The 12,018-nt window shown below is 38.5% G+C and overlaps 1 protein-coding gene across 1 annotated transcript; it reads left to right on the top strand.

Moving 5' to 3' along the window:
• The first annotated feature begins 327 nt into the window (after positions 1 to 327).
• GTSE1 (G2 and S-phase expressed 1) lies at positions 328 to 11,318 on the top strand. The gene is made up of 11 exons (XM_026867900.1): positions 328 to 398; positions 1,083 to 1,146; positions 1,227 to 1,842; positions 2,519 to 2,689; positions 4,629 to 4,770; positions 5,880 to 6,257; positions 6,449 to 6,518; positions 6,953 to 7,201; positions 8,409 to 8,589; positions 9,700 to 9,840; positions 10,826 to 11,318. Exons 1-11 carry the CDS (start codon positions 329 to 331, stop codon positions 10,907 to 10,909), a joined length of 2,166 nt encoding a protein of 721 aa, XP_026723701.1. The 5' UTR covers position 328; the 3' UTR covers positions 10,910 to 11,318.
• Positions 11,319 to 12,018: the final 700 nt, after the last annotated feature.

Raw genomic sequence — 12,018 nt, 5'->3', positions numbered from 1 at the left:
AAGGAGTTTAGTTGCTGAACACAGGTTTGTATTAAGGGAATTTAGAAATCCTAGGCATCGCTGCTTTATTTTGAAGGCTTTTTACAGAGGTTGTAACACTTTACATATAGATGGTCTCAGATAATTCAATAGCATGCTTCAAGAGAGGATTGTTAAGATGTGTGACATCCCACAAACTGTGTTTGTGTTGCTGTCTCTAACCGTAACATATGAGTCTTTAAAGGGAGTATTAACCTCCTTACTAACTTGGCAGTATTGTACAATTCTGTGACCTTACTGTTGTTCTCTTAAATCTATTGCATACCTAATTCTGTATTTTCCAGACACTATGGAGGAAGGAAAAGAAATGGCAGCACATGGCTCAAGTCATGTGATTGAAGAAAGTTGCATGAGCAATGGTAGGTGGAGAACGTGTTGGGATATTCTCTACCTGGTGTATTCCTTATTGAAAGTTAAGACAGTTCAGATCAGTAGACCTCCTGTATCTGCTTTGTATCTTGTTCTGTATGCTTATTTCCTTGGATGGGCTGTTGTTTTCCCCAGTCTCAGAATTACAAGCCTCCTTGGGAGCTTGTGGAGCACTGTTACTACAGCACGTGTAGTAGTGACATGTCATCAGTCTCTCTATATATCTAACCTGAGTTCTTCCCTTTTCTTTATCTGTCTGTTGCAGATTCAGTTAATATTTAGTGTATATATTAGCTAACAAGAAAACTGGCTCACTGTTAGTGTCATGTGCTGGTCTGAAGTGGAAAAGAATGGACAAGGACAGCTGCATTGTCCTATAGCTCTAGATAATATATTTTCACTTTTCTTGATTGGAGGCTGCTGATACCCTTTCCCACGGGCAGATTCCATGTTACTATTATGGATGTTTAGAAATTAGTGTTGAGGTCTTTCATGATATTTGGGCATCAGTCACAACTATGATCATATTCATGACTGTACCTGCAATTTCTTTGACCTAGAACATGTTATTTTAATTATTTTAACTTGGTAGTTAAAACTTTGCCATCTGACATCAGCTTCACCAAACCATCATTTCTATTGCAAATCCTCACTGTGACAAAATCTTGTTACAGTTTCAGACTTTCCTCTTCTGACTGATGAAAAGTTTGATTTTGACCTTTCACTCTCTCCAGCAAGGTAAGTATGGTGTCTACAGGTAAATATACTCTTAAAATGGACACATGTAAGGAGTTGGGCTGACTTATTTTTCTTTGTAGTGGAAATGAAGATGAAGTTTTTATTGGACCTTTGGGACACAAAGAAAAATGTATTGCTGTCAATATTGAAGCAAAGAAAGATGTTGAAAAAAAGAGTGTGTCTGCTTCTGATGATAAACTCATGTGGAGCCCACTTACAGGAGAGAAATATGTGGAAATTTTCAAAGAAGCTCATTTGTTAGCACTGCAGATAGAGACTGAAAGCAAGAATGAACAGACTAAAATAAGCCAATCAGAAGAACAGGAAAACAAGATTATAGAAAAATTTGTGGAGGACTCAAAGTCAAAATTAAAAATACTGAGAAACCAAAATAAAGAGAAAAGTCCCAGGGCTGTTAAAAGAGAGACATACTGTGTGCAGGATAGCCCAGCATATCAGCTGCCACCCTGTTTTCAGAAGGAATCAGATAAACTTTTGTCAGATGACAAAACACATGCTCTTCATGCTCCTCCAAACAGAAGCCCTGTTAAAACTTATATATCTTCTACAAAAATTGCCAGTTCACCTCTGACACAAGAACAGAAAACTAAGGACAAAAATATGAAGGCAACTGGCAAACTGCCAATGGCAAAACCTTCAGCTGCTCTTGGAAAAAGCAATTTGACTATTGAAAAGGTAAAGACAGCAACTGGGCAACAATGTTTTCTTTAAACATTGGCCTTTGTGTGTTTTGGGAATGTTTAAACTGTCTACAAGCTTTTATTTTTTTAAAGTGAACTTTAATCTCATAATGTTTCTCTAACTCAAAGATCCTTAGGCAGGAAACATTATATATAAAAAAAAGTCAGGGCAGATACTATGGTATAGCAGCCAACTAGTTCATCTATATGACAATTTAGAGCATCTGCAGGCAAAGTTCTTTTCCATTGTATTCTGGTTTTGTAAATACCATCATTCCTGGCTTCTGTTTAAACACTTTTTTTTGCTGTAAAATCACTGCACCATTCTTGGTGACTTAATGTGCAAAAATGGAATGGCTTTGTTTACTGTTAATCCTTGTCAATGGAGGTGAGGAGGGGGAAAAACCCCACAATTATTTCAGTAGAACAGGAAAATCTTTTGGCTATAGTTCTGTCCACAACTTGTCTCAGATCTGAACTGCATGTTCTAGTACTTAGCAAATACACTCACTAGACTAAACTATATTAACCTAAAAACTAAGGACTTGACTGGGTTCAAAGGCTTCTTCATTGCTGTCTTCGTTTCTTAACAAAATCAATTTGTGCAAAAAGCTTTATAGTAGTTTCTAGAAACAGTAGTAGCTTTTAAAATGTTGCATTGAAATTTGCAGCCCAAACCAGGAAAGTATTCTAGCATTTCTACAAAAAGAGACTTGAATAGCATGGGTTCATCTGAAGATCTAACTTCTGATAAATCTAGTATGACTTCAGATGTCTTCGAGTCTTCGTTAAGTGGCAGTTCCTCAGTGCAAGACAAAAAAGCCCTTCCTGCACCAAGTAAGGTAATGGCAAACATTCTTAATATGAAAATATTTTTTGTGATATTCTGATAAAAAGGAAAAACTGGATATTGTTCACTTTCTATTTTAAAGCAATATTGTTTATAATGGTTTTAAGCAAAAGTAGTCTCTGTTCTGTAACTGCTATTCTTGAATGTGTGTACTAAGTCTATAACACAATGAACATACTTAAGAGAAACTATAAATGTGTTGGACTAACAAGCACTACCTTTGTTTTTAAAGCACTAGCTTGCAGGTAAGTGATCAGCAATTTTCCACAAGAAACAAAGTTTTTGATGTGTGTAGTTAACTATACATACCATATGAAAAAGTTGCTGTAACTTATCATAGAATGGTTTGGGTTGGAAAGGGACCTTAAAGACCATCTAGTTCCAACCCCCCTGCCATGAGCAGGGACACCTTCCTCAAAGCCCCGTCCAACCTGGCCTTGAACACTGCCAGGGAGGGGGCAGCCACAGATTCTCTGGGCAACCTGTGCCAGTGCCTCACCACCCTCACAAGAAAGAACTTCTTCCGTATGTTTAATCTAAACATTTCAATTTAAAACTGTTACCCTTGGTCCTATCACTATACACCCTGATAAAGAGTCCCTCCCCATCTTTCCTGTAGCTCCTTTAAGTACTGGAAAGCTGCTCTAAGTTTTCCCTGGAGCCTTCTCTTCTCCAGGCTGAACAACCCCAACTCTCTCAGCCTGCCCTCATAAGGGAGGTGCTTCAGCCCCCTGGTCATCTTCATGTCCCTCCTCTGAACCTACTTGAGCAGGTCCCTGCCCTTATGTTGGGGGGCCCCAGAGCTGGACACAGCACTGCAGGTGGGGTCTCACAAGAGTGGACTAGAGGGGGAAAATCACTTCTGTTGACCTGCTGGCCATGCTTCTCTGGATGCAGCCCTGGATAACTTGTATGGAGGTAGAATACCTACAACTGTCAGGAGTTGTTTTGAAGCTTTAGATACCTGCTTCCATGATGCCACTTCACTGAATCATGGAATGGTTAATGTTGGAAGGACCTCTTGAGGTCACCTGGTCCAACCACCCCCCAGCTCAAGCAGGACCACCTAGAGTTGGTTGCCCAGGACGATGGCCAGATGGCTTTTGAATATTTCCAACAATGGAGACTTGGCAACCTCTCTGGGCACCCTGTGTCCCTCGCAGTATAAAAATCTTTCCTGATGTTCAGAGGTAGAACCTCCTGTGTTTCAGTCTGCCCATTGCCTTAGGTCCTGTCACTGGGAACCACTGGGCACTGTCCTTTCAGATATTTGTATACATTGATGAGATCCACCTTGAGCCTTCTCTAGGATGAACAGTCCCAGCTCTCTAGACCTTTCCTCAGATGGGAGATGTTCCAGTCCCTTCATCATCTTAGCGGCCCTTTGCTGGACTTTTTTCCACTAGCTCTAGATACTGGAGAGCATGGAACTGGATACAGATCTTCAGGTGTGGCCTCCCCAGTGGTGAGCAGAGGAGAAGGATCATCTCACTTGACCTGCTGCCAACACTCTTAATGCAGCCCAGGATACTGTTAGCATTCTTTGCTGCAAGGGCATGTTGCTGACTCATGTTCAGCTTGTCTACCAGTACTCCCAAGGGCCTTTTCTACAAAGCTGATTTCCAGCTGGTTGGTGCCCGGCATATACTGGTGCCTAGGGTTACTCCTTTTATTCTTTAATCCATTTAAGTCCATACTCAAATTTGTGGCAGGAATAAAAATAACAGTCCACCTCCTAGATCTGATGATCCAGTTCTGTATAATAACATAGATATAATGAACTGTTTCTAAGAAAATGAACTTTTAAAACTTAGTAATCTGAGGAAGGAGCTTCTCTAAAATTCACAAAGATAGAATACCAAGAAAAAGCATGGCAAAATGTGTTATATAGGGGTTTTTTGCTTTTGAATAAACTTTATTCTCTGATTCAGCCTGGTTTAAAGAAGATAACTCATCTGAAACTTCCGGGTGTTGCCAGTGGTCTCACAAGAAAGACTTCATCTTTGTCATCAGTTTCCAGCATGAACTCAAGTCTGAATTCAAGTTTACCCATTTCTCCCATAGGAAAAAATGGTAATCACTCTTACTACAGATTTGTGCCACAAATGAGTATGGTTTAATGATGTCCAGGAGATACAAGCACTAAGAAACATTTTCAATGGAGAATAAAATTTTGTAGGCTAGCTCAATAAATACCTGTGGACTAAAGATAAATCCTACATTTCTATCACTGGTAAAAAATAAGTTCATGTAAGCCTGATGCAAGGGTCTGACACAGCTAGAAAGTAATGCCTCGGGAAACCTGTTCCTTTTGTACATGATCTTATATACAAGTATGTGAGCTTCTGAATGCTGTGAGCTTGTCTAACTTGAATTTAAAAAAACCCACAACCCAACACTAAAAAAACCTGAAATGTGGAAGGCCTAGTTCTGACTTTCTGTAAGCCTAATCAAAGGATGAGCTTTACTCAAGCAGATTGAAAAAAAACCTCAGGGGAGATAACTGAATACAATCAAGAGGCTTATACTATAATGAGGACATCAGTTTGACCCTTTCAGTAAGTCTTGAAGGATCAGGAGAATAGTCTTCTAAAAATACTGACATGTAAGCACCACAGTTCTTGTAGACTTATCAAGATATAAAGTTACTGCAAATTTTTATTTTGTACTGTGTTTCTGGATGGATAATAATATATCAGTAAAAGTTAATGCTTGGTAAGAATTATTTTATGTGATAGAAGTGTCTAGTCAAGATTTATCCTATTAATGAAAGTAACCTACAAACTAAAAGAACCATACGGAGAACTAAGAAAAGCACTTGTGTGGTAGTTTAGCCTATGGTGTTAATCAGTGTAATGTGAACTATTGCCTTTTTGAATGCCTGCTTAAGAGCCAACTGTGCTGAGGAAAAAATGTTGAAAATGTAATTTGAATCTGCAGACTGTTTTGGCATTCCTTGAAGAATATTCTTTGACTTGATTGCAGTAATTCAGGAAACAAAATTGCTGGAGAATTCAGGGAGTAAGTTTTCAGTAGTTGTACGTGTTCTCCTTAAACTTAGATTGTTTGAACATAAATTTAAATGCTGTAAATTGCTGTTTTTCTTTCCTGTATGTATCATTCTGCTTAGTCAAACTTAGCAGTAAGTGATGATTCAGAAGTATAACAACTTTCTATTTCAGGAAAGTCAAGCATGTCTTCAAAAGCTAGTACAAGTGGCTCTAACCTTTCATCTAGTACAAACAGGCTGGCCCTTGTCAGACCTACCAGAGTGTCATCTCTGCAGTCTGCCAATACTGAGAAATCCAGGAAGCAAGTAAGATCAGCTAGTACTTCCAAAATATCTAGTGGTGTAAGCTTGGCTAAATCTTCAGCGTGTGCAACACCATCGGAGGCTGTAGGCAGTGGAATTCAGAGGCTGAGCTCTGTTCCCAGTCTGCAGAAGCTCTGTCAGCAGAATAAAGATGGAAGTGCAACAGAAGGAGGCCGGTGTCCAAAGCCCAAGGCTAGAGTTTTGTCCATTCCTGCTAGCCAAACTAAGGTTCCAGTGAAGACTGGAGGTAAGCACATACTTTGCATGACCTGTCTTCTAGATTGGCTATTAAAAGCAAATGTTACCTTGAATGCTGGTTATTGGTTCCATTGCAATTCAGTCCATTTATTGGAAGAATTATTATTTTCACTGAAAGATATGTTATTTAAAAAATAAATATGAATGTGAGTAGCAAATAACAAAACTTTTTCTCTTTAGATACACCAAACAAATCAGCACCAAAAGCAACACCATCTCTTGGATTAACATTTTGTGGCACACTTGGAAGGTAGGGCTTAACTGAAAATTGAATATACCAAGATATACTTCTTAGAATGCAACATGGTTGGATGTTGCAACAATGTTTAAAAGTTCAAACTTCATTGTCTAGTCCCTTGGTACCCTCCAAGTTGGCTGTGTTAATGCCTGTTGGAACTGATTTTAAAAAAATAAAACCAACCAACAAACCCTGATACCCAAAACTAAACCAAACACACACCTCACCCCTTCAGAATGGAATTTTCTTTGCAGTGCTAAATAGACTCAGGTCATCCATAAAAGAATTCTAATGAAGTAAAGCCCATACTATGCTGTGATTATCAACTATATGATGATTACTGTTTCCTTACTGACCAAAGGGAAACTGATTTCTAATGTTTGGTAGAATAGTTTGAATTAAACTGTTTCTAGAAGTTTTCGGCTAATGCATGTTCCTCTTCTTAGTGCCATGGCAGTCAGCACTCCTATGAAAGCCTCAGAGGATGGGTTCTTTCAGAATTCTTGTTTTCTTGAGAAATCTGTCTCCATGACTCCTACCAGTCAGAAACGGTCTGGCTTACCTACACCTGTTCGTCGTATCTCAGGATTTCCAGCAGTGACTCCTAAAACTGCACCAAGAATGGTACCTTCTCTACATGCTGCATCTGTTCGCCACCGTTCCAGCTTTTCTACCAAAAAGACTTTTACAGCTGGGTAAGACAGAACCTTCCGCGAAATTAGTATTGTAGACAAACTGCCTTTAAATGAATTTTAATTATGACTTTCAGGTTTCAAGGACCTCTGCTAATATTAGAAGAAAGCATCTGAGCACAGATGCTGTATAGGCCTAATAAAGATTTCTATCTTATGACTAATAAAACACTATAAGCCTTACTGAGATGAGTGAATATCTAACATTAAAGAATTATAATCTCTAATAGGAAGTTATTTGTGTTTCTTGAGCTAGCAGACAACTTAAGACCTTGTATCTGATGCTCTGACTGAAAACATATTTGGCATTGGTGTTATTTTGCTATTACCTTCTGATGAATGGAAGTAGCTGGTTAAAATACATATTACTCTTAATTTTGTTTTATACTGTTGCCAACACTTCCATAAAATTTCACTTTGCTAAAGCATCAGTCAAAAAGCCAAGGATTTAGTTGACTGACATTTTTTTTTTCTCTCCAGGTTTGTTTCACTTGAAATAATTGCTTGCAGGATGGATGAATCCTACACTGTTGTTAATTATGTTTGTTTCCTCTGAACATAATGTTGGTTTTTTCATATTATCAATTCAACATCTCACAAGTGCCATATATATGTATGCAGGCTTGCTTTGTGGCTGGTGGAGATGAACAGTATTAAAGCAGGAATGAGTCATGGCTAGAAGACTCTTCCTATGTTATGTTTACCTAGGCTAAATGTCTGAAATATTGTTTTCTTGAGAGAAAAGACTAATGATTCTCTACAATTACTTTATCATGCTACTCAGATTACATGCCCTGGTCCTTCAGCTGGTGTCAGTATTTCCTCTTAGCAGGGGCTGAAATGAGTTTCTCGGTGATATGCAGTATCAGTACTTGTTTGCTAGTTGTTTCTTCGAAGTCTAAAAAAACCCAAAATCCCATGTGTGAAGTTTAGGCTGCATGTATATGTCAATTTAAGATTAAAATAATCATCATTATGAAGTTGTTTAGCTCTTTTTTTGCATGGGTAGGCTATAAATTTATTGCAGCATGAAATATCTTGTATTTTGCAGGTAACTAGCATACTTCTGGATGTACATATGGGAAGCCTTTTGGTCATTAAAACTTTTGGTAAAAAAGGAGAAAATTGGGTTAGGGCATTGGCTTGCCTGTCATCTTAGTATTTCATGCTGGTTATAGAATTCAATTACTGCCAATGCTCTTTTCCCTAGTTCTAAACAGACAAGAGAGAGTAAGACATGGATATCTTCTTCAGAAGATGATATATCTCCTCCACTTGTGCTACCTCTTGCACTTAACTTCTCACCAGAAAAAAATGCTACAGAAGTGGTAGAAAATGAATTACAAGAGGCTGAAGTACAAAAACAGCTGGCTGAAGAGAAACAAACTGAGGTAAGAAATGACAATACATTTTTTTTCTACACAACTAGTAAGCAAACTGCTTTAAAACAAATAATTTCAAGATGAAGGATAATGTACACACAAAGTTAAAATGGAATACCTAAGTGTGTGCACCCTCTAGCGCCTGTCTTCAGCACTAGACATCTGTTCAGTGTTTCCACTAAACTTGCTCCCATCTCAAAGCTGAATGGTCAAATCTGCAGATTTCATATTACATTTCCAATTCTGGATAAATGCTATGAAATCCTTGTGGATTCAATTAGAAAAGCAGTGTCACAGGGCAGTTCCTATTGCAGCCATAAAGCCCTCTTAAAAAAATAAAATAAAATGCACTGCTTTAGCTAAATTCAATCACTTAACAGCTGTACGAACCTGCCCACAATGAGTGAGGATTAAACCCCAAAGTCCATGTAGCAGTAAACTTAGTTAAATGTCATGTACTTAGTCCAGTGAACAGTTTTTCATTCTCCCAACAATCTACTGCCTTCATGCTGGGAAGTTAGCATTCCATGGGCATTAAGGAGGAAGGACTGAACTGGTAGATCTGAAATATTAACCTGTAAAAGTGGCTATTGATTTAGAAGTATACATGTGTAGAATAATTACTGGATATTATTGCATCAGTATTTTCCTTGTTATCTTGCTTGATGACACAGTATGTTACAGAATTGCTTAGCACATGTATAGAGTAGTTAAATTGGACAAAAGCATAACTAAATTTGAGAGCGCTGCAGAATAGTTTATATGTCTAACATTGCACAATAATTGCAGTCAAGTTATTTAAATATTAAGGGCGTTATTACTCTTTTTTAAATCTGACTTAAATCTTATAAATGAAAGATTGTTTTATGCCCCAAGGAGCTCTTTTGCTTTGTCTCACTGCATTTTCCCTATTTGTGATGCAGCCCTTAGCAGAACAAGAGCTGAGGTTTTTACACTGTGTGCAAACAATCCTGCATGAAAAATACCCAACCTGTAAATTAAGCCTGTCCTGTGGTTATTACAACTGTATAAGCTAAATTAACTGCCTAAATGAAGGAAGCATAGAGAACAGGGAAAAACCTGAATTATCTGTTTGTTGGTTGTTTTTTTTTTTTTAAGGCCTTACTAGTAGATGTTGGAGTAGACAAATCTCTTCCAAACACATTGGAATGTGAAAGTAGACCTCTGATTGACCTTTCCAATACTCCTGAAGTGAATAAGATTACTCTTCTAAAGCCTACATTCTCAGGGCAGGTGAAGGTAAGTTTTATGTTCAAGTCTTCTGGTGAAAATACACTAGTAGAAAAATGTCAACCGGCTCCATATACTTGTCTGCAGACCAGTTCCACAGTACTGTAAGAATTATTTAATATTAGCTCAATATGTTCAGTGCGATACTATGTATTAGGGTGCTCTTAAGTAAAGAGAACATAATGTCTAAAATAAAACTGTACTTCAGAGTTCAGTGAGCAATCTGCAAATAGGAAAAGAAGGATGGAGAATTTAATGCTTAAAGCAGTTAAAGAATTAAACTGTTCTGAAGCAGGAAGTGAATTCTTCAGTAGGGTAGGCATGCTGACTTCTTTTCTTACAAATTTTCTGTTCTTGGCAACAGCAGCTCATTTTCAGCAAAAAAGCAAGGCTGTCTCTCCTGTTTAACTTCTCTCCTAATCCCCTCCTTCACTGAAAGATGTGTTGGTATCTACTCTAAATTTGACAAGCATTTCTGGGCAAGTGCTTTTTGTACAGGTGTGGCTTGAAGGTAGATGCCTTTAGATATTGCCAGATGAATGGTGATAACTATGAGAATGTAGCCTTTGACAACATTAGATGTGGTTGGGATCAATTTAGTATCAGGTCATTCAAAGTATCTCAAAAGAGGATCACAGAAGTCTGATTTCTGGGACACGTTCAGAGGATCTCAGAAGTGTTCTGCCCTGCCTGGATGACAGTGTTATTTGAATGTGTGTAGTAGTGAAACTTAGAAAAGCCTTTTAGGCTTTTAAGATGAGTATGGGCAAATAACTACCCTGTGAGAAGCTTGTGCTTGTCTAAGAATGAGCTAGATGTTAGAAAACCTGAACCTAAAAGCTTGAGCGTGGTGCTTGTATTGGTCTTCTGGATGCTAATAGGAATCCTAAACAAAAAAGTACTTGAGAAGACTATGTTAATAGAGATTATCACTGCTAGTAGTTATGTACAATGGCTCACTACAATAGCTAAATTTTTATTACTTTTCTTTCAGCTAATTGATTTGAGTTCGCCTCTTATCACTCTGAGTCCTGATGTAAACAAAGAAAATCTGGATTCCCCCCTGCTCAAGTTCTGAACTTGAATTGAAATGAAGACTTCTTTGCATCTGTGATCTTTAAAGTGTTTAGGTGTTACTCATAATTCTCTTTTTTTTTTTTTTTGAAGATGTCTATAAATCAGATGAAGACAACAGAATTCTAACAGTTGATATAGTCAAACTGACTCTAATGGTTCTGTTAATGGATGTGCTGCAATAGGTGTATTTAAACTGTTGCTCTAAGGCAAAAAGGGATATACTCTGTATTAGCGACAGGCTTCTATTTCATATCAATTGTTCTTTGTCCCTTATTTACAATGAAGAATTACTTTAAAAGGGGTTTGTTTAACAAACTGTTGTACAAAATGTAACCTCTTCTAATGTTTCACTAATGATTGGCTCTTTATAGAGTGTGGCTTTTCATACAAAAGTGTAGCAAGTTTGGAAATAAAGGTTTTACTGTTCAATGGTAGTGAACTGAATGAACAGTTTGCTGCCAGATGGTTTCGTCTTTACATTTGAAGGTTAGACTTGAACTTTCTCACTCTCAAAGAATAGAAAAATGCTTTCTTTGCCACACTTAGCCCCCTGTATTATCTGAGTAGAAATGAAATACACACAGCAGTAGCCCATAAATGTCTGGGAGAATACAGACTTCTGCTCTGCATCTACTAGCTTACTACTGAAAGTTTATCAAGAGATGGAAATGTTTTTTCAATGGTTTGTATTAATTCAGAAAGTGGTGGAAAGGGGAGACTAAGTGGTTAAGTTGGAAGAAATATTCAGAGATGTTTGTCAAACCTTTTGATGCCTGGTTTTGAGCATGAGAACTTTATGACCAAGAAGGAGGGTTGTGGGCCAGAAAACTGATTTTTACCCGTTTCTGCTTGGTTGAACAACGTATGGCCTCCCCTATAGAGCCGCTGCCCTGCCGCTCCTGCAGCCAGGGCGCGAACCCGCCCGCCCTGCTGGGAGAGGCGCAGGCCGGCGGCGCGGCACCGAGTTAAGCAGTGAAGGGGAAAGGCCGAGAGCTCCCGGCTACGAGCCTTTATAAGCGAGCACACCAAGTGCTCACGCAACTCGTGCTGCTGCATTAACCGACCGCTCCTGCTCGGCGCCGGAACCCCCGGGGGGCAGCGGCTTCCCCC

This window comes from Athene cunicularia (genome assembly GCF_003259725.1).
Source record: "Athene cunicularia isolate RWA chromosome 1 unlocalized genomic scaffold, athCun1 chr1_part2, whole genome shotgun sequence".
Taxonomy (NCBI): domain Eukaryota; kingdom Metazoa; phylum Chordata; class Aves; order Strigiformes; family Strigidae; genus Athene; species Athene cunicularia.
Note: the sequence above shows the minus strand (reverse complement) of the source record. Positions and strands in the feature narration are given on the sequence as shown.

What these genes read in the sequence shown, in the direction of transcription:
- GTSE1 (XM_026867900.1), top strand. Translation starts at nt 329, where the DNA reads ATGGAGGAAGGAAAAGAAATGGCAGCACATGGCTCAAGTCATGTGATT. An exon ending in AGAAAGTTGCATGAGCAATG is followed by an intron (nt 399 to 1,082) that starts GTAGGTGGAGAA and finishes ATCTTGTTACAG; the next exon opens with TTTCAGACTTTCCTCTTCTG. An exon ending in TTTTGTGGCACACTTGGAAG is followed by an intron (nt 6,519 to 6,952) that starts GTAGGGCTTAAC and finishes TCCTCTTCTTAG; the next exon opens with TGCCATGGCAGTCAGCACTC.